At 51.6% G+C, this 22,064-nt stretch overlaps 1 protein-coding gene across 5 annotated transcripts; it reads left to right on the top strand.

The window, feature by feature from the left end:
• The first annotated feature begins 904 nt into the window (after window positions 1-904).
• GATA2 (GATA binding protein 2) lies at window positions 905-19,707 on the top strand. 5 transcript variants are annotated; one of them, XM_038185973.2, is made up of 6 exons: window positions 905-1,153; window positions 8,298-8,776; window positions 9,522-10,121; window positions 12,809-12,987; window positions 16,038-16,163; window positions 17,047-19,707. In XM_038185973.2, exons 2-6 carry the CDS (start codon window positions 8,548-8,550, stop codon window positions 17,344-17,346), a joined length of 1,434 nt encoding a protein of 477 aa, XP_038041901.1. In that variant the 5' UTR covers window positions 905-1,153; window positions 8,298-8,547; the 3' UTR covers window positions 17,347-19,707. The 5 variants fall into 5 exon arrangements, with proteins under 5 accessions (XP_038041901.1, XP_038041902.1, XP_038041900.1 ...); XM_038185974.2 differs by lacking the exon at window positions 905-1,153 and adding an exon at window positions 3,251-3,358; XM_038185972.2 differs by lacking the exon at window positions 905-1,153 and adding an exon at window positions 7,282-7,778.
• Window positions 19,708-22,064: the final 2,357 nt, after the last annotated feature.

The raw sequence follows: 22,064 nt of genomic DNA, 5'->3' as shown, positions 1-22,064 counted from the left end.
GCGACCCCGGCGCCCGCGACCCCATCCAGCCTCCGGGGGCTTGGCGAGGGGACCCCCCCCCGGCCCCTCACACACACACAAACACACACACGGGCAGCAGGAGGAAAAGGCACAGCAGGTGAGGAATGGCCAAGACGGGGCTGGGGCGAGCAAACGTTTCCCAAACCGTTCGTTTTGGCTGAATCGCCTTGGTGGGCTGCGAAATGTGTGTTTTGACCGTTTCTTTTCTACCTATAAATTGACTCCGTCTTGTGCTATCTGCTTGTGCCTCTTCCAGCTCCCCCGCTGCCTCTCTTAGGTGCAGGTGCATAGCACGAAAGACTGAGTTTGGGAAGGGAGAGCGGGGAGAAGAGACACGAGGTTACACCAAAAAAATAAAAACCAGGCTGGACAATACAAAAAAAAAGAATCACCCCCGTCACTAGAGAGTGGAAACTAAATTAATACGAATAGTAATATTTTATAGCCGTAATTGATAGTACAAAGCGGCTCCCCCCACCCCACCTTCCCTGGGATCCAGAGGCAGAAGCGAGCGGCTCGGGGCTGCGGCGCCCGGCGTGCTGGAGCCCGGTTTCCCAGCGCCTGGGATGTGAGCGTGTTGTTGGTGTAATATCAATTCATTTAAAATATGAAAGTCAAGTCGCGTAGACTGTGACAGCAACCGTAACAAAAGGTGCAAGCAACAGACAATGTGATGTGCTTGTACCGATATTGTAATGATGCAAATGAAGTGGAGGGGACGAGCTGCCTTATTATGTACATAAATACACAGTGGCTCGCTGTGCCATCCTTGAATGCAGGAGAGGGAGAGAGAGAAGGGGAGGGAAAGAAGGGAGAGAGGAAAAGAGAGGGAGGGAGGGAGGAAGGGAAGGGGGGAAGGAGGGAGAAGAGAGAGAGAGAGAGGAAGAAAAAAAAAAAAAAAGGGCTCAGCTCGAAAACTGCTGCCAGTTTTAAGCAGAGCGCACCTCGGGCAGCCCCTCCGCAGGGCTGCGCGCTCCCACCGCCGGGGCACGGCCGCGCTCCCGGAGCGGGCAGCCGGGGGAGGCTCCCCGCGGCCGGCGCCCCCTCCCCAGCCCTCGGCAGGGGAGAGCAGGGGCTTTCCAGGCACCGGGCAGAAAACTGAAAGAAAAACCCCGGACGGGAGAAAGGCAAGGTAAGGGGATGCGGCTGCGCGGCTCTGCGCGGCCCCGGGGGCGGGCGGGCGGGGGGCACCGGGGTCCCGCCGCCGGAGCGCAGCGCTCCGGGCGGTTTCCCCCCCGGCACCGGGGACAAAGTGGTGGGGTTTTGTATAGAACGAAAAAAGACCCCCCCCTAAAAAAAAAAAAAAAAAAGCCCTGAAGCCCTGCACCCCCCCGGCAGCCCCCTCCCGTGGGGCAGGTTCCAGGCACGGCGGAGCCGCGGGGGCTTTGCCGGGGCGCACCGGCACCCTGCGGAGAGCGGGGCCACCGGGCCGCGGTCCTTGGTGTCGCTTTTTTTTTTTTATTTTTTATTTTTTTTTCTCCCCCTTCATTGTCATCAGGATAATTATTTAAATCTCCACCTTTGAAAGTTGCATTTCACCCAGGGCGGCCCGGGCAGACGCATCCCGGAGAAAGGGTGTGCAAAGCCCCCTCCCCGCAGCCACATCCTATCTCCTCGCTCCCATTGTTGGCAGATTTGGGTATAAAAAAAAAAAAATAGGAAAAAAAAAAAAAAACCGCGAGGGTTTGTTCTGCTCTCGAAAGCCGCGGCTCGGCAGGGCCCGGCCGCTCTCCCCCTGCACCTGCCTGCCGGGGAGTCCTCCCGTCCCAGTCCCGTGCGGCAGCTTTACGGGGCTTTGCATGATTTAAAACTACCCAGCCACATCGGGGACCCGGCCGCTCCTCTCTGCTGGCTCCTCCAGCGCCCTCCCTCTCTCTCCCTTTTTTTTTTTTTTTTCTTTTTTTTTGTTTGTTTTTGTATGTGCAAAGTTCCCCTCTTTATCCTCCTTTTGCTTTGGGGTGCAGAAGCTGGAAGGCAAAGAGAGGAAAAAAAAAAAAAAAAAATCCACCAGGAGCGGAGCCTGCCTGGATTTGAGGCGATTTCAATAAGAAAAGCGATTTCAATAAGAGGGGTGCGGGTTTTGGTCTCGGGGATTGTTCTTCCCGAGAGCATCTTTATTAATTAAAAGCTTTTTTTTTTTTTTTGGTTTTTAAACTGTCGGAAGTGTAAAAACCCCGGCCTGGTTCAAGCCCCGGGGAAAGGCGGCCGGGGGCGGCGGGGGCAGCCGCGGGCGGTGCCGGTGCCGGTGCCCGGTGCGAGCCGAGCCCGCGCCCCAGCCAAGTTTTGCCTGCGGAGAAACAACCGCAACCTGCGGGCCTGGCCTCTGTCCCCGCTCCTCAAACAGCTGAGTCCGAAATAACCTTAAAAAATAAAATAAAATACAAAGTGCGGCGAGTTCCCGCGAACGAAATCTTCCGTGGCAGCGCCTGAAAATCAGATTTATACCTTCCTCTGGACAAACGCGTGCGTGCGCAAGCCTCCCGCACGAGTTTTTCTTTGGGAACTTGCAAAAAAAAAAAAAAAAAAAAAAAAAAAAAAAAAAAGAGGTGTCGTGGCGAACCTGGGGCTTTTTCTCCGCTTTGTGGCAGCCGGGGGGGGCTGCGCCAGTGTGCGGGGGGCACCCGGTGGCTTGCGGACAAAGCGCAGGTGAAGGAGGTGAAGGAGGAGTGGCACCGGGACGCAGGGTGGCACCGGGGGCTCCCACGCTGGGGGACAATTTTCTGGGGACGAATTTTCTGCGGGTAGGGGACAGCGAGGAGGCTTTTAGAGGATTTACCAAAAAAAAAGAAAAAAAAAAAGGTATTCCGTGATTTATTCCCCGAGACTTTTTTTTTTTTTTTTTAATGCAGCCTAAATAGGGTCCTGTGGTTAAGAGGTACCACCGTCGTTTTCTGACCCTATTAGCGGCCATAATATGTGCTGCTAACGCAGGACGGAGGTGGGTGGGCTGGGCTGGGGGGAAAGCAACGCGGAGACAAGACCGGAGGGAGAAAAAAAAAAAAAGGAGAAATAATTAAAAATAAAGGCGGAAAGCAATAAGTTGCCCTCTCCAGAAAAAAAAAATCAAACAACCCCAAAGAAATAAAACCCGCCGGGGGGGCTGCAGCCGGGCCGTGCGGGGCTCCCGGCCGCCCGGGGGGGCTCGTACCTGGGGGAGGCGGGCGGTGGGAGCCGGCCCCCGGCTGGCTGCTCCTCTACCTGCCCCCGGCGGGCGGGGGGGTCGGCGCTACGCCCACTGGCGGCCCTGCCAGCCCCCTCCCCGCCGGGGGCAGCCGCCTTCCCCGGCCCGCCCCGGGGCTCGCACACCGCCCGCCGGCACCGGCGGCACCAGGCTGCCGTGAGTACCGCGGCCCGGCCCCGTGGCCGAGCGCTTCTCTGCCTCTTTTGCTTCCTTTTCGCTAAGGTTGGGGGTTATCTGGATCAGGTTTTTGTTATTTTTTTTTTTTCTTCCCTCCCTGCTTGCGGCCGCCGGGGGTTGCGCTTCGGGGAAAGGCGGTGGAGGGGTGGGGGGGGATGCGCGGTCGCCCCGGAAGGTTTCGGGAAGGTTTCGTCCCCTTGGGGTGCGTTAAATGGGTGGGCAGGAGGCAGTGGGGGCCCCGGGGGGCCTGCCGGGGGCACCCCGAGAAGGGGCTGATGGAGGCGAGCGCCCCCGGGTCCCATCCTGACGGCCCCAGCCCCGTCGACTCAGGTACACTTTTTTTTTTTTTCCCTTGATCCGAGCTCCCAGGGTCAGGGAAAAAAGGAAAAGAAGAAAAAAAAAAAAGAGGGGAAAAAAAAAAAAGGAAAAAGAAACAAACCCCACTCCAGGCGTGTAAATAAATAGCGTGCGTGTACGGCTGGGGATATTTGTTTTCTGCCTTCGCGTCTGCCCGGGCATAGGTGTCAACTCCATCACAAGGCGCTACTAAGTGCTGCTAAAACATGTTGTCGTCCCCCCCCCCTCTGCGATATGACATCATTTGTCAATCAAATCAAAATAACCAGTTGTGCTGCCAGATGTGGGAAATCTCTTACTTAAAAAATAGCAACACCGATAACAAAATAAAGTTAATAAAACCGAGCCCCTTGGATAGGAATAATAAAAAAAGGAGAAAAAGAAAAAAAAAAAAAAAAAAAGGAAGGGGGTTGAAAGTGGTGGGGGCACCCTGGGCTCGTCCCGGCTGCGGGGCCCCGCTCCCGGGGGGGCTGCAGCAAATTGCCCGAGAGCCGCCCGGGCAGCCGTGTGAAGCGGGCTGCGGAGCGGAGCTAAGCTGCTGGGCTTGCTGCTGCTCCCGGCGGGGGAATTAATTCAATTAAAAGCCCCAGCCCAGCTCAGAGCCGGGCACCGCCGCTCGCCAACGGCGGGGATGGGACACGGCGGGGGGAAAAAGATTAAAAAAAAAATTAAAAAAAAAAAATAAATTTAAATAAAAGCAAATCTCGGGAGGCGAGCTCCGGGCTGAGCTGCGGGAATCGAGCCGCTCCTTCGGCAGGAATCGTTTCTCCCTGCCGGAGGGGTCAGTGGTTTTGTAAAGGGGCTCGGGAGCACGACGACAGGCGCCGGCCGCGGTGCCACCAGCTCGGGGGCGGCCGGACCCCCCCCGGCGGCCGGCGACCGAGGCGGGGGGGGGGCCCGGAGCCGGAGCCGGCGCTGCCCGCTCGCCCCTTTTGTTTTTGCTTCTCCTGCCGGCCCCCGGGTAACCCGAGCCGGGGGCTTCAGGGAGCCCTTGCCGGGCAGCTCCGGGGTCTGCCTCGCCATAAATCAAGCCGCCTGATTAATCTTTACAATTTGTCTTTTAAAACAAACACGAACGAATTATCAGCTCGTTAACTGCGATTTTATCACCTGCCTAAAACAAACAGCCCACCCCCTAGCCCCCCCATCTTTCCCCCCCTCCAAAAAAAAAAAAAAAAGAAAAAAAAAAAAGAAAAGAAAAAGAACCGTGGCCCCGTGCTGCTGGCAGCCGGGCAGTAATTATAATTAAAACATCCCCAGGAATTAATAAGGGAGCAGCTGCCCGGGAGGTGCCCGGTGGCCCGGGCCGGGGGCGGCGGGCACGGCTCGGCCCGGCTGCGGTCAGAGCAGGGAGCCGCGGGACCTACCTGGGGTTATTTTATACTCACCCCTCTTTAAAAAATAAAGAAAAGAAAAAAAAAGAAAGGAGACAGAAAGAAAGAATCCGTTTGGGGGAAATACTCGGCTGCCTTTGGTGGGTCGCTCTTTGCGTGTGGAAAGCGAATGGCTTCGGACGTGGAAGGAGAAGCCGGATTTTTAGAAAGCTCGCTTGCTTCTCGCTCTGCCTTTTAACTTTTTTTTTTTTTTTTTTTCCTCGCTTTGTTTCCCTTTCCTCCCTGGCACCTCCGGCCTAAGGCTCCCCGAGCGCGCTCCGCAGCAGAGCAGCGCGGGGGGCACTCGCCCTCCCCGACCCCTCTCCCCCCGAGCCCGGCCCAGCTCCCGTCTCCTCTCCCGGCCCTTCCCGGGCCAACCAACCCGGCCCGGCCCGGGCCAAGCCAAGCCGGCTCCGCCGCCCCTTCCGTGCCCTGCAGCCGGCGGAGGAGCCGCCGCCCGCCCGCCGCTTGCGACCCCCCCCGGCGGCAGGAGGGGGCGAGGGGCTCCGCCGTGTCCCCCCCCTGCCGGGGTGACCCCGCTGTGGGGTGCGGGACACCCGCGGAGGGAAGGCTGCGGGGTGGGGGGAGCGGTGCCGGGTCCCCCTTCCCCAGCCTCCCGCACCCCCACCCCGCCGGGCTGCCCTGGAGGGTCCCCGGGGGGGGGGGACAAGGGGTGGGCTAAGGGGGGACACGGCGAGTGCAAGGGGGGGGCAGCGGTACGGGAGGGAGCCCCGCGTCTCTCCGGCCAGACGTGCTCCGCAGCGAGGAAGGGGAGTTTATTATTATTATTACCGTCATCATCCTCATTATTATTATTATTATTTAAAAAACACACCAAAAAAAAGTTCATTTCCTGGCGAATTTGGCAGCGGCGGGTGACGTCAGAGCCCCGGCGTCGTAGTGACTGGGGCGGCCGGGCCGGGGGGAGGCCGGCTGCGGCTCCCGGCCCCCGGCCCCCAGCGCTGCCCCTATGCCGGGGGGGGTCCGACCCTAAAAGCCCCCCCCCGGGCACCCCCCGAGGGGCCCGGCACCGCCCGGCCGGCACCGAGCGGCTCCCGGCCCGGCCGCCCCGTCGAGCAGGGGCTGTGCTCCCAGCCGCCCCCCTGCAAAACGGGGGGGGGGGCCTGGCCCCGCTGCAACCCCCCCCGGCTCAGAGGTTTTGGGGGCTGCAGTGATCGCTCCCCTTTTCCCCAAAAAGCAGAGGTTTGAGGAACGGGAGGGGAGCCCCCGGGAAACGACCTGCAGCGGCGCCCATGGTGCTGCGAGGGTTTGGTTCTGACTTTCTCTTTTTTTTTTTATTTGTTGGTGGATTCTTAAATTTTTTTTTTCCCCTTTTTGCCCCCAAAGCGGACGGGTTCATGGGGCCGAAGCAGAGCCCCGAGCCCCGCCGGGGGCTGCAGCCCCAAACTCCGCAGCAAACTCGCTCTGAGCCGGGCTGCGCCGCTCCCTGCCCGCTGAAAAGCCTGCCAGTCACTGCACATCGTAAAACCACTACCAGAAAATAAAATAAAAAATAAATAAAAAATAAAAAGAAGCGAGGGGGAGAGGAAAATAAAACCATCGGGAGATGCTGCGGTTGCCGGGCTCCCTGCTCCTGGCCCGGCACGGCCCGGCTCGGCTCGCCTGGCCCGGTGGGGGCTGCAGCAGCCTCCTGCCAGCCCCCAGCCCCGCAGGCCGGGCGGGGGGGGGGCACGATCTGGCCTGGGGGGGGGCACCGCAGTGACCCCGCTGCCCGGGGTCGAGGAGGCTCCCCCGGGCCGGCGCGGAGCCTGGCGTTTATTTTTTAATTTTTTAGTTTTTTAGCCGATTCCGCCGCTTCTTTCCAAGGGACGGGATGGCAACGAGCGCTCCGGGGTTTATCCCGCGGGGGGGGCTGGGGTTTGTCCCCTCGGTGCCGATTTCATCCCCCCCCCCCCTCACTCCATCCCCAGCCCCGGGCATCCTTACAGCACCGCTCCGGGGCAGCCCCCGACGGAGCCACCCCCCTCCTCCAGCCCTTCCCGCACTCCATCCCCAACCCCCCCCCAATCCCTCACACCCCTCCGGGACCCCCCCCCCTAATTTCACCGTCCCCGCCCTAGAGGGGCGTGCAGAGCCCGGGCGGGGAAAGCCCCCACGGCGCTGCCGGGCGAGGATGCTGCGGGCGGGGGCAGAGGGGAGAAAGAAGAAGAAGAAGAAGGAGGAGGAGGAGGAGGAGGAGGAGGAGGAGGGAGAGGGGGGGTCTGCGCCTCGCTCCCCCTTCTCCCCCCCCTCCGGGCCGGCTCCTTTTGGGGCCGGGGGTGCGGTTGGGGGCGGTGTGGGGCGGCGGGATTGGCTGGCCCGGCCGCCGGCCCTGCGCGCCCCGGCCCGTCTGCGGCGCCGCGGCCAGCTGGCGCCAGCGCTCATATAGGATGCGCGGGGATGGGACCGAGCCGGCCAGAGCAGCGGCTTTGCCATCTGAGTAACACCCTCCAGCCAGCCTCCTCTCCTCCTCCCGCGCTCGCTCTGCTCCCCCCCGACCCCCCCTGCTCTCTGCTCTCCGCTCTCCGGCTCCTTCTCTTCTTTTTCTCTCCCCCCCCCCCCCTTTCCCCCTATTTTTTTTTTTCCTCCCCTCTCCGCCTCGCTCGCATCCCTCCAGGCAGGCAGCCGTCGGCACCCACCCCGCGGGGGCACCCTGCCTCCCGCACCGGGTAAGTGTGGGGCGCGGGGGGGCCGCCGTGCCGCTGCCAGGGCGCGCTCGCTGCTTTCTCTAAACACCCTTTCCCCCCCCCCCCACGCTCCCGTTTCTCTTTCTCCCCCCCTCCAATTTTCCTTTTGTGTCAGGCGAAGTTCTCGCTAGAACTCCGCCGTGGTAGATCTGCCCTTCTTCCTTCCCCCCCCCCCTCCCCTTTTGAAGCCAGCTGGAAAAACTCCTGTTGACGTTTGTAGCGAGAGCGGGGGGAAAAGGGAAAAAAAAAAAAAAAAAAAGGAAGATTTTTCTTGCTTTTTCCCCCTTTTTTTTTCTTGGTAAAGTTTGAAACGGGATCTGTGTTTATTTTGCGGGGCAATGGGAAGGGAGGGCGCAAGGCGAGGACTTTTGGGGGGGGGGGAAGAGGATATTTTGGGGAGGGAGGAGGGGCTCCGCTTCCCCCTCCCCATCCTTTTACCGCCGGGACCAGCAGCGCACCTCGGGGCTGCCGAGCCGCTCACCCGGCCGTGTCTCCCTACAGGTGCTGTCCCCGGACCTGCCTCCGCGACCTGCCCGCTGCCAGAGGAGGGACACGCCAGCTCCGGGGGTCTCCCCCCATCATCCCTCCGAGGGCACCCTCCGGCCCCCCGACGCTGTTCTTTCCAGAAAAGCCATCCCCACCTCCTAAGAGCCACCGGTAGCTCTGCCAGCCAGCCGTGGGCAGCAGCCCCCTGCCCCGAGCGCCGCTCGCTCCCGGTTTCGGGGGTGGCTGGGAGGGGAGGCCCGAGGCCATGGAGGTGGCCACGGACCAGCCTCGCTGGATGACCCACCACGCCGTGCTCAACGGGCAGCACCCCGAGAGCCATCACCCCGGACTGGCTCACAACTACATGGAACCAGCGCAGCTCCTACCTCCGGACGAAGTCGACGTCTTCTTCAACCACCTGGACTCCCAGGGCAACCCTTACTACGCCAATTCCGCCCATGCCCGGGCCAGGGTCTCCTACAGCCAGGCACACGGTAAATGAGCCCTCGCCGCCCTCCTCTGCACCCCCAGCCCCTTCCCCACCCTCCTCTGCCTGCGCTCCCCGGGCTCTTCCGTGCGGGCCGGCGGATGTCCTACGTGGAGGCGAGGAGTTGCACCCGGGGGCCGCTCTGGTGCGTCGGGGCCGGGGGGAAAGGAGCTCGAAGAAAACAGGATAGAAAGGGAGGCACGGGTGGATTTTAACCCCGGCGATGACCAAGCTATTGGCGGAGGGGAGGGAAAGAAGGGGAGGGCGAGAGAGGAAGGGGAAATAGTGCGCGCACACAGGGTAAAACTTCGCAGACACGGCTACTTCCCGGATGCAAAATACAAACCAATTTGAATCGGCGATGGATTTTAATCGGGGGTGGTTTTAGGAGCTGAAGAGAGAGCGCTGCAGCGGTTCGGAAGACAGAGCAGAAGGGGGTTTGCTAATTATTGCCAGGGTGGGGCGGGAGGAGAGGGGGTGCCTTCCTCCTGCCCCTTGTGCTGCTGCCCAGCTCTTCCTCACCAAGCTTTCCTGGGCTGTCCGGTGTCCCCCTCGGAGGGGTCTGGGAGCGGGGGCTGTTGCACCAGGCTGGCTGCTCTTCCCTGGGTTGTGAAACCTCTCCCCAATGCCCGGCTCCCCTCTGGCTGCCCGCAGAACGGGGAGCTCCCCGGGCTGGGGGCTGGGAGATTTCCCAGAGCTGCTCCGGGCTGAGCTGCCCCACGCTGATCCCCATCGCTCTTGTGTTCCTACAGCCCGCCTGACCGGGAGTCAAATGTGCCGGCCTCATCTTATCCACAGCCCCGGGATCCCTTGGTTGGACAGCAGCAAGGCGGCACTGTCTGCCCACCACCACAACCCCTGGACCGTCAACCCCTTCACCAAGACACCCCTGCACCCCTCGGCAGCCGGCGCGCCCGGGGCCATCTCGGTGTACCCCGGCAGCAGCACGTCCAGCACCGCCTCCGTGTCTTCGCTCACCCCGGCCTCGCACTCCGGCTCCCACCTCTTCGGCTTTCCCCCAACCCCTCCCAAGGAAGTGTCCCCGGACCCCAACTCCACCAGCGCTGCCTCCCCTTCGTCCTCCGCTGGGGCCCGGCAGGAGGACAAAGACAGCATCAAGTACCAAGTGTCGCTGTCGGAAGGGATGAAAATGGAGAGCGCCAGCCCGCTCAGAAGCAGCCTCACCAGCATGGGGGCCCAGCCCTCCACCCACCACCCCATCCCCACCTACCCCTCCTACGTGCCGGCTGCCCACGACTACAGCAGCAGCCTCTTCCACCCGGGCAGCTTCCTGGGGGGCCCCGCGTCCAGCTTCACCCCCAAGCCACGAAGCAAGGCCAGATCCTGCTCGGGTAAGCGTTGCCTCCCGCGGGCTGCCCCGCCACACGTTGGCTTTATCCCTGGGGTGGAAGGAGAGAGGTTAGGGCCGCTCTGCGGGGTGTTGGAGTGCATGTTGGGGGGTGGCTTGGCTTGATGTTTGGGGCTGGAGGCGCAGGCAGCTGCAGGGCCGGGTGTTTGTGTCAGCTTTATTTGGGATAGGAGGGCAGGTGACTGCTCGGTCCCGCTTTTCTGGGTTTTTAAAGTAGGAAATTGGGGTTGTACCAGGGTGCCATCGTCTTGGTGTAGTGGCTGCTGGCCTCAGGGCGCTCAGATGGGGCCGAGGGACACGGGAGCCGGCACAGCGTGAGCTGGCAGCCTGAATTGTACAAAGAGGGATTTATACGAGGAAAAAATGTAAAAGCAGCCCCTGGCAGGCTGCAGCCCCCGGAGGGGTTCAGGCCTGATCCTGCCCTCCCAGAGTGGTTAAACCTCCCCCCCAGATTCCACGTGGGGACTTTCTGCCCGTAGATATTTCTCCTGCAGTAATTTTCACATCTCTTCGTTAACACGAAAGAAGGCCCCAGCGCAGGATGAAAGCGAAACTTACCCGGCCGGTCCGCTTCAGATCGCGGAGGGCCTGATTTCCTTCACAATTTAGAGGAACAAAAGTTCAAATATAGTTTACATACCAGTGCAAAAGACTAAGGTGTCCAGTCATCGCTAACTTACGCCAGCCTAAATCCAGAAAATCCTCCCTTTTTCCTGAACCAGACATCTCTCTGCTTCCTAATAACTGACTGCAGACCTTTCCCACACCCACAGCCCTGCCTCGCATTTCTGCCTAAAAGTGCAGTTCCAAATTAGCAAATTAGGTGATGGATGAAATTCTGATCCCACTTTGAAATCACATTAGCTGTACAACCAGACAGATGAATTAAGGAAATTTGTCTGAGTCCACTAACCTTCCTGGTGAAAACATCCTCAGCAACAGAAGGAAATGAAAGAATGTGTATTGGTACCGAATTGAGACAGCCCTTTAAAAATAAGTGGCTATCTGTGCCGGTGTGTGAATTCTTACATATCATTGCATACATCGGCTTATGAGTAGACCACATGCATTTATTTTTAAAGCAGACTTATTTAGAAATGTGATCTCTTATCTGATGTTTTTGTTGCAAAACTCATATTTTACAATCTCATCAGATCTGTTTCAAATGGCTACTCTGAGAGGCAAAACACTCTCCCCTTCCATTATTTACATGCATTCCATTATTTACCATTATGTGTATGTATTTTTTAGTACTGTAGAAACTAGTAAGTAAAGGAAATTAGCAGCCTGAGTCTCCTGATTTTGGAAGTAAATTCAAGACTCAGGTCTCTGAAGATAAAGGGATCTCAAGTAGCTTTTTTATTTTCATCCTGTAGTTGCCGATGATTTTATTAAATGGGAGAAATTAGGGGAACTTTTTGTGTGTGTGCTTTTTTTTTTTTTCCTGTAAGGGAGCCCCCTGTGCAAGGAACTGGGGAAAGTTCGTGACCACTCAGTGTTTTTGTAGGAAAACTAAGACTCACGACACAACGACTCCTGCAGCTTCCTGCCCTAGGAGGGACAAAAGCTACAAATGCAGCGCCGCAGAGCTCCCCTCATTTTTCACTGTAGACTGTGTTGTTTAAAAGCCACCCACTCCCTAGATTAAAGGAGACACAACCCTGCTGAACTCAATGTGGCCTGCTTCAGTTATTAGCAAAAAGAGAATTTCCTTTCCAGTTAAATACTTCAGGATTTGCATAAACTATATTAAGAGAGATTTCTATATTAAGCAGACCTGCCTTCGAACCATCAGAGGCAAATGAACTTTTAGCAGAGGGCTTTCTGAGGCAGAAACATCTAGGAGTTGCATGCTGGGTTTAACAGAGCCATTCTACAATGCTGTTTCCCATGTTGTTGTGCTACTAAAACTACTAATAAAGCAGTAACACGGTGAACTGTTCCCTACCAAATCCAAACTGCATTGTTGGAAAGTCACAGGAACAGAAAAGAACTCACAGCTTCTTTTTTACAGTAATTTCCAGAGTGCTTGCTGAAACTGAACTTTCTTAAAGATCAGCATTAACAGCGGCTTTCTGCCTTTAGCACAAAAATCCTAACTGAGCCTTTGGCATTGTGTATCTATTCCCAGTCTGCTCGGCTTTACTCTCCTACCCGGTAGTGCTTGCAACAAAAAAAGAAAGCACAGCAAAGGAGGTCCTTTTGCTTAGATTTAACTCTAGAAAGCCCCTCTCTTCAGTTTTTTTTTTCTTTACCATTTTATTTTATTTTTTAACATCTTGTGAGCTTGCAGGTGTGTGCTTGTGTACACGTGTGTGTGTGTATTCATGGCAGGGGAACACGCAATCTAACCACTGCCGTGCAATAGATACGGGAGGGGAGCGGTGCCCGCTGCAGATTAAGGGAGTTCTCATTACCGAAACGATAACTTCCATCTGACACAATAAGAGTGTCATTCTTTCTCACCTTGTGCAGAGCATGAGCTGCCTATTTCTGCTCGTGACATAAAATACTTACCGGCGTCTGGGCGTTCTCGAAACGCTGTGGTCCTTGCTGCATGTGCTGTAGATGTCACTGCTGTCTGACTGTGCTTGAATTAACACGCTGTTTTGACTTGTGGAAAATGCCTAAAGGACAATGCAAAAAGCTTTTGTGAATTTGTTTTTAAAGAAAGAAATCCGGTTTCTTCGTGTTTCCATTTAGAAGGCAGAGAGTGTGTGAACTGTGGAGCAACTGCTACCCCTCTCTGGAGAAGAGACGGCACCGGGCATTACCTGTGTAACGCCTGCGGGCTCTACCACAAAATGAACGGTCAAAACCGACCTCTCATTAAACCTAAGCGGAGGCTGGTAGGTGTCTCTATCTTTCCTGGGTTTGGGGAAAAATCGGGCTAAAGGGACCACACGCAGGCACGAGGCAAACGTGTCTCGGTGCTGCTCAGCCCCTGTGCGGATGGGACTCAGTCACGCCGAGGTCACTGCCGTGCCTCGGGGCAGATCCCCCGCACGCAGCCCCGGCCGGGCCATCCCTGCCGCCGTAGCCCGGCGAGCGTGCCTCCTTCCCCAGCCTCCCCGCCGCACCAAATGCACGCGGGGTATCGCGTATCCATCTCCCCGTTTATCCTCGGATGACAGCTTTTAATTTAATTCCTCATTTATTTGGCCTCTTGGGACGTTTTGGGGAGCGTCCTGGGAGCGAAAGGGTTATGAGCGTGAATGTCCTCCACTGTGGACTAAAAAAAAAAAGTTCCAGCTCTAAAAAAGCAAAACAAATCAGATGAGTCAAAGCTACTGCTCCCTACTTAATAATTATTTGTATAAAAGCCATGAAGTAATTTTCACTCTTATATTCTCTGGCAATATTAATATTGGTTCCCTCCCCAGACAATCCCCTACTGTTTAAAAAAAAAAGTCCGATTATTTTTCCATGGAGTCACCTATACTTTGTATTTTCATTTGAGTGATTTAAAAAAAATGTCCTTTCTAAGCTCCTGGTAGTAGTTTCCTATCCGGATATCTGTACGTTAAAGATAAGGAAACTTTGTGTATCTGTTTCCTGACTCTAAAAGCTTTAGAGAGTTTCTATAGGCAAGCCTTGCCAGTCATGCTTGCTGTTTTGAAATTTCTAATACACTCTATTCCACAAATAATGTGTAAAATGCTAAGAATAATAAATATATTTTTTTGGAGCTTTGTGATTTATGGTGCCTAAGACTCTTAGCTATTCGTGGACACATTTAAATGAGGTCTGGAGACCAGCGGAGAGCAGAAAAATTGGCATTACTGCTCTAACACTGGGATGGGATACAGAAGATTTCTGTCCCGAGTCAGAATTTCAACTATGCAAGCTTCTTAATGACTTGCCTTCTAAAGTGACTGACATATAGAAAAATGTTAAGACAACAGTGTAACATTATCGTCTCTCAGGCTCAAGTGCTTTGCAGCCTGAATGGGACAGGCCGCGGAGTTAAGCAGCACGGGTGAATATCAGTAAAGCCATCTCAAATATGCAAACAGAGGTCTCCACCTTCCCCTGCCTTGGGAGACTGTTATACTCAGCTCCCTGCGAGGGATCTGGGGGGAACTGGAGGGGTTTTCTTTTCGTTTAGTTGTTTTAATGGTGGTGGTTGTTGTTGTTGTTTAAAATTGATTTACAGCTTTGTTTATTGCCCCCTTTTTTTCCACTGTAGTTTGCTTGTTTGCAGGGGAGAGGAGATGGCCATCTTTGGGAAATTTGTTCATCTCATATGCAATAGCAAAGCGATCGTATTAATAATGTCAGTGTTTGGAGGTCTGGCATTAATTGTGTTTGGGTTGCATGAGTGTACTGGCAGTAGGGGGTACCCCTTCTTTCTGCCTGTGGCCTGTTCTCGCAAGCGAGTAAGGGACTGAAATATACGAGTCTCAGAGGGCCTGATTCTTGCTCTAAGCTGCTGAGCCGTCGTCCGTCAGCTTTGGGAAAGTTACAGGGCCATGGCGTAAATCAGCAGCAAGTGTGAACAGAACCTGGTGCTCCCCGTTTGCGAGCCGGGTCAGTCTGAGCTTTGCAAATGCCTTGCCAGCTCCCAGCGGGGCCGGCAGGCGAGGAAGTGCAGCGGGCTCTCTTTTTGGGAACCCCGCTGCTCCGGGACTCCGCTGTCACCTCTCCGGGGTGCCCAGCGCTTAGTGTGAGCCTCGCTGCTGCTGCTTCACCCGATGGTTCTCGTGGCTAATTGCAAAAATACCCCGAGAGCAAGGCCCCGGGGAAATTCAGTACAATTGATTGGTGGTGGTAGAAAGTAAAACTGTGCTAATTTAAGGGGAGAAAAAAAATTGAGTCCTCTACATTAATCTGATCGCGCAAAACAGATTGTATTTTGACCGTTCCCAGAGGCAGGGCTGAAGCTTTCTAATGAGAAATTCTTTCCCCAAATACGGGGTGCAATTAGCTTGTCCACAATACTTTCAACAATACCGTGCTTGCACAAGGAGTGTATTATATTGTGGGGTCTGCCAGAGAAGGGCCCATCCAGAAATGACTGGTTACCTGCTGTTCTGCTTTTCCTGTTCTTGTTCTGGGAGCTGGGTGAGCGGCTGGGGTATTTTTCTGCCCCCCCACCTTGGTTTTAGCAGAACAATATGGTTTAAAAAGATCCTTTGCTTTTTTTTTTTTTTTTTTTTTTAAAGATGGTTGTTTGAGGGCTTGTCAGCTAAGGAACTGTGAGTAGGGACAGAGGCGGCAGACGGGTCAGCAGAATCATTGCTGCAAGGCATGAAATTTGGTTTGCTAAATATTTAAAGAAAGTTGGAGCCGGTTTTGTTTTCTCCCTTTCACTTGTAAATGGAAACTGAATTTTCAGTGATGGCTCTGATAAATACTGCACCCAGTTAAGTAATGTGGTTGGTTTTCTTTTGTAGCCATCTTTAAAGAGACAGAGTAGTGGTAAAAAAAAAAAAAAAAATCACATTCTTTAAGATCATTACCTCTTGTGAAACCCAGTCCCAACATTGGCACTCACTAAATTGGTCACTGGAAAAAAAAAAGTGAAAAATGAAAAAAATACGTTTTTGTGATGCATTCTAGAAGCCTATAAAGGGGAACCTTGAACAAATCAAACACCATGTCCCCCTCCTAAAATTTTTGTCTTTGGAGAGTTAGAGATGTATTGCTTCCCTCTTTTCCCCCACACACGTGGTGCCACAGGGCTGGAAGCTGCAGTCTGCAAAGGAGAATACTCGCATTTAAACAAAAACCCAATGCCACAGAATGCAAAACTGCCAGGAGCTTTCCTTCGGACCTGATGCTGTGTACAATTTTGTTATTAATCCTGCCCGACCTAAATATTGAGCCTAACTTGACCTTTCTCCTGATCTCCCTCCTCCCGCTGACACATTTTTAATTTTCTTTTTCTTTTGGTTAGTCAGCGGCTAGGAGAGCAGGGACTTGTTGTGCCAACTGTCAGACCACCACCACGACCTTATGGCGACGTAATGCAAACGGGGACCCAGTTTGTAATGCCTGCGGACTCTACTATAAATTGCACAATGTGAGTATTTGCTCATCTCATGTGTCGCTGCTTGCCTAGCTGGGATTGATGTCTTAACTGCATGGTGTACACTAGGCTTTTATTGGTTTCAGGGTTTTGGTTGTTGTTTTATTCCTTCCCCCCCCCCTGTCTCTAAGGTTCCCCTGGGAAGTGACAGCCATTCTTTGTCGGCATAGTGATGCTAAGTTCAGTGACATTACAATGTATTAGCTTGGCTTCTAACGCTTGGGCAAATCAGGCAAAATAGAGTTACAACACTTGGTTTTAACTAAGCATGTTTTGTGTGCCCTCTCCCTCCAGAAACAGAGGGGCCATTCGGGATGGGCTCCGTGCAGAAATTAATCTCAATGGGGCCTGCTCGTTTTGATTTAAAACCAAAACCCCCACAACAACACACCACCAAAACCCCTACAATTGTAACTAAAGCTTTGTCTTATATATATTTTTTAAGAAAATAATTTCAAGCAGGAATCACTTATGTTAGAAAGTTATTTAAACCTTAAGTAACAGGGGTTATTGGTACAAGATTGTTCATGTCTTAGGACTGAATTTGGGTCACCATGTGCCTCCTAGTTTGATCTTTTCTATTAGGAAATGAATGAGGACTGAGGGTAAGCCTACGGGAAAGGGAGTCATCGGATGCCAAATTCGGTTCAATTTGTTTTTCATGTCTAGTTTTTTTTGTGTTTGTGGTTTTATTAAACACATCAACATAAACAAGTTCTGCAGAGAGAAACACCTTTTTTTTTTTTTTTTTTTTTTTTTTTTTGGCCAGAAAAAGGTCTACGTCCAGGAAAAACACACGGGGGCTGTCCAAATATTTTCATTTTTGCACAATAAGGTCATTTTGTCTGCATGAGCCTGATTTTCTCATTTCTTGCAGGTGAACAGGCCTCTGACCATGAAAAAGGAAGGAATTCAGACCAGGAATAGGAAAATGTCCAACAAATCAAAGAAAAGCAAGAAAGGCTCCGAGTGTTTTGAGGAACTGTCCAAGTGCATGCAAGAGAAATCGTCTCCTTTCAGCGCTGCTGCCCTTGCTAGCCACATGGCTCCCATGGGGCATTTGCCACCTTTCAGCCACTCTGGACACATCCTACCAACACCCACCCCCATCCACCCATCTTCCAGCATCTCATTTGGACATCCACACCCATCCAGCATGGTTACAGCCATGGGATAAAATCTGATGACCAAGAGACCCACCCAGAGATTAAGAACATGGGGCTTTGCCTAAGATGACACCAAGTAAGAAAACGTTCTGCCAAGAAGAGAATGTAGGGATGGCAAAAAGGGGATCTTTGCTCCCGTGTGGTTTAACTCTTTAACGCTGGACTAAAACCTTGCAAATGATGGGTCTTCTGCAGAAACGCGTAGTGGTGCCTGTAATGCACTTTGCCCCCTCAGGTATAAGGAAAAAGAAGAACTCACCTGTTCGATATTCAGTGGTCCAGCAGAAAGCAAAAGATGGCAGAAGCAGAAGGAAGAGGCTGGAACTGGCTTTCCTTTCTCTCTTTGTTATTACTGTGAATATTGTAAAGAGATACAAGCAGCCTCCCGGGATGGAATCGGCTCACTGGAAGCCACACATGCTGGATTTCTATCGTGGACTTTGGGGAGGGAAAAAGAAAAAAAGACATCTTTATAAAAACTTAATTTTTAAAATGAAATCAGACAAAAAGTCATATTTATTTTGTTCTTGTTTTCCACAAAAAGCCTCAACCCCTCTGACTGCATGTTTTTGTGCTGTTGTTTGCAATGGCTACCCTGTAAGAAAATCTGCCTTCATAACTAAGCGGGGGAGGGACAATATTCAGCAGCCCCCTGGATTAGCTCCATTTATCTTCCATATCAAAATAGCTGCCAGGAAGGGGGAAAAGAAAGGGTAAGCAAAGTTGCAGCCGTAATACGGGATTTCAATGTGCCCAAGATGGTGACTAGATTTGACACAATTTCTTAATTCTTTTCTCTAACGTGAAAAATTAAACGATAATAATAATAAAAAACAACAGCCCCCTTCCCGGCTACCCTATTATTCCTCAAAACAGATAGCTATGTCCGACAAAAGGTTGGGAAGATACTTTTGGGAAGGCAGTCCTGCACTAGCAAGGGGTAAAATACAGGCATTTACGAAACTGTCGCAGCTAGCTTGCAGCACAGCAAAAAGCATCGCAGGGCATAAAATCATCCAACTCACAGACTACAGAGGTTGAAGCATTTTGTTCTGTTGTGTTGGCAGCTGTTGCTTAAAAATGCAGATTAGCTGCTCGGGTAAACTTACGGCAGTGTGGCCACCATGTCCACACGCAGCCAGCCAGCGCGTGTGCTGTCTCAGGCACCCAGGCCCCGGTGGACTTCACAGGGAGGAAGGGCAGAAATGAGGTTGAGATCACTGGAGAGGGGAAAGAGAGAGACAATCAGTTTGAGCTTCACACATCCGTCAAATCCCAGACGCAGCGACAGCTGATGAGACGAGGGAAAGCACCGTTCTAAGGGGAACGGCCGTTTTCCGTAGTGCATTTTATAAGAAAATAAAAAAAAAAAATTAAAAAAAAAGAAAAATTAAATCTCCCATTATTAAACCACGTTGTACGTAAATGACCGAAAAAAAAGCTATTGCCAATGTGAAGTGTATTCTATTGATTGTAATGATCTGATGCCTCTCGTGAACACAAGCTCCAGTATAACATACAATGTACATATTTAGCTATACTTCTGATGAAAATGCCCCAATGAGCAGAGGGGTTTGATAATGTAAACCACGTAAGCTTAACTCTGTGACAAGCTTTTTATTTTTATTTTTTAACTTTTAACCTTTTTGTTGTTGGGTTTTGTTTTTTTGTTTTCTTTTTTTTTTTTTTTTTTTGGATCAAGCCAATCGTATCTTTACTGCAAAAGTCCTGCTTTAAAGAAAACAAACAATGAAACCAATAAAAATGTTATTTTTTTTTCTAAACATGTAATTCAAATATTTGATAATGAATTTAAGAACCAAGCAGACCTGGAAAATCCTGCTTTCGTCCTTTTTCTGGTCTGCGTAGGCATATAGGTGCACTTTGTATAAAAGTGGAAATAAACAGGAAACAAAATCTGTTAAGAAAAATCATAAGGCTTTTTAATCTACTGAGGTAAAAATTTGGATCCTTTTTACTTTTTACCTTTTACAATGGTACAGTTGTACATTATTTGTACCCGACTCAAATTTCTGTAGGATTTGGGCAGGGGGGTGGGGAAGGGATGTGGGTGGAAGACAGGGATTACTGATACAGTTGACAAAGTGCAATATATTGTCAGTCACTGCAGCATAGACAACGGCAGTTGAGATTTAAATTATTTTGTACTTGTATCAGCATAAAAAAATCTGCAGTATTTTCTGTTTTTATTTTAATTTTTTTATTTTGCTTATTTTTGGATTAGTGAACTAAGTTATTGTTAATTATGTACAACATGTTTATATATTGTCTGTAAAAAGTGTATGCTTTCCTCATATTCCTTCAAGGTGAATATTGCTAAGAATAATAAAATACCTTTTTTTGTGAAACTACTTGTGCCCAGCTTCATGTCCTAAAGGCTGCTTTTAACTAGGAGAGGAAAAATTATTGTCGTCATTGTTGCTAGTAGAATTATTAGCTTAAACTTTATGTCATAGAGCGGGCTATTGCTATTTCAGAAACCTAGCAGGGTAGGACAAAAAAGTGGTTGGTGAATGATTTAGTATAAAACGCCCAGGTACAAAAGCTCATTCTCTGGTGTTGTTCTGGGGTGACGAGGTCGTGCAGTTAAGAGCGCTGAAGTTTCTAAACCAGTTTTAAAACGTAAGGCAGCAGCAACTTTGCAGATGATGGACTACAGGTTTTTATTATCATTATTTTAAAGTGCTTGGAGAAATACTTTTCAATTAAAAACATTTTTTAGAAGCACGGAAAAGCATCCAGCTGCCTAATCGGTTTCAAGCCTGAGCTTTGTTAGACTGGGCAAAGTTCTCTGTAGGCTCTTGCACTAGCGTAAGAGGCAACATCATGAACCTAAAAACTTGTTCCTTACCATTTGGCATCATCCGTGGCACGAAAGGAGCAAGAGGGACAGCCAGCCCGGAGCCGCCCTGTGCTGTTCTGGAAATGGGATGACGGGTGTAGACGTGGGGGCTGTGTGTGCGGTCTGGCACATGAGGACAGAGAACAGGGTTTACCAGGCAGGGCTCCCAAGACCAAAATTTGGCGGTCGCTTTCAACACATGGCCGAGCGTGACCCACGCGAGGAACTCCTTGGGGCCTTGCAAAGTGAAAGAGATTTGCAAGTCGCGCTGCCATGCACGGGGGTGAGCACCACTGCTACTAGAACAATATTTTCTAGAAAACTGCTAATGAACCTCGGGTTTCCTCCTTTGACACAGTGGGAGTTGCATCTCACTTCTGTGGAAGCCAGCCTGGGGATAACTCCTTACTCATTAAAAAAAAAAATAGTTCCTTTTTCAGTGAATGCGTACAAATTCCAGCCCTTTCTCGAACTGCTTCTCTTTGCTTCTTGCAAACAGGGCTGTGCAGCCTCCTCTTCAGCCCTTTTTGCGAGCCCTGCTAGCAAATGACAAGGAGTTGCAGCAGCTCTAGATGTGTTGAAGAAAGCACACACAACCGGGATGAGACCTTCCTCCATCATTTCAGACGAGTTAATCATCTCTCTAACTTGTTTAGCAAGGCTTAGTGCAAACACCCTTTAAAAAAAAAAAAAAAAAAAAAAAAAGAAAAGAAAAAAGTTTATGGCATACCGTGCAAGCTTCCTTTAAGAAGAAACATGTTCATCCTCAGACAGGTTTAAAACAGAGTTATAACTAAACTCGGACTGAGTCAGTTTTTGGAGGAGAGAACCGGAGAACTAACCACACCATTTTCAAATAATTTAGAATAATTAAGCCATTTGCTTTGGTTGCACGTTACACGTACGGGCTTTGAGTAGGGTTTACCTTGGAGTTGCTCCTCTGCAGGCTTTTCACGGGGTCAGTTCGATCCGCTCACAGAATCGGGGCCGCAATCCATCAGCTTGGCAGGGGGGGTGCTGCAGCCCCCCAGCGCAGGGAGCAGCGTGCCTCTTCTGACCAGGGTCAGCTGTGGTTCCTGCAACACAGATAACAAATAATCCCGTGTTTGTCAGGTGGCACTAATCTGCGAAAGATCAAACCATCTCTCTGCGACGTGTGTATCGTGTTTGTCTCCAGACATTTTGCATAGCGGAAGAAAAACAAACAGCAGGGAATGGAAATGGAGCAAGTGTGTAAAGTTCAACGCAAAGTGTAAGCACACAGCAGATACCGAGGCAACAAATTGGGATTTACGGTCCTTTCACTACCACCAGATACAGGGGGAACAGGCTTTTTGTGAGGGGGGGACCCTGACATTACTTGCCTTTGGTTCCCGTTGTTGGGATTATTGTTTTAAGCCGTGCTTAATTGTCATGTCTCCACAGCCACATCAAAAGCCAAGAAGATTAGGTTACAGGGAGTGTTTGATGTCAAAATACAAAATAAATAAAAGGAAAGCTGAAAAGGTAGCCTATTTTCCATGATGTCTGGTGAGGTTTTTTGCCTCAAACCTTTTTGTTTTTTTTGCAAAGATTGCACTTTTAGTGACAAGATTTCATTTATTTACTTCCAAATGACTCCACGGCTTTCCTACAACAGCTCAAAGGGTTAATAGACCCTCTTTGATGGCAAACATGGTATAATTAACGCAAACTTCTTAAGTATCTTGGTGACCTGTAGATGGCCACATGAGAATTTTGTTATTTACTGACTTGCCAAACGTTTATTGCTTATAGCAGGACAAGTGGGAAGCAGGCATTAATTTTGATACTGTTATCTGCAATTGTGTGTAAAGTTCATAGCAGAGAGTGCCTATATGTCAACTG

This window comes from Anas platyrhynchos, chromosome 13 (genome assembly GCF_047663525.1).
Source record: "Anas platyrhynchos isolate ZD024472 breed Pekin duck chromosome 13, IASCAAS_PekinDuck_T2T, whole genome shotgun sequence".
Classification (NCBI taxonomy): Eukaryota; Metazoa; Chordata; class Aves; order Anseriformes; family Anatidae; genus Anas; species Anas platyrhynchos.
Note: the sequence above shows the minus strand (reverse complement) of the source record. Positions and strands in the feature narration are given on the sequence as shown.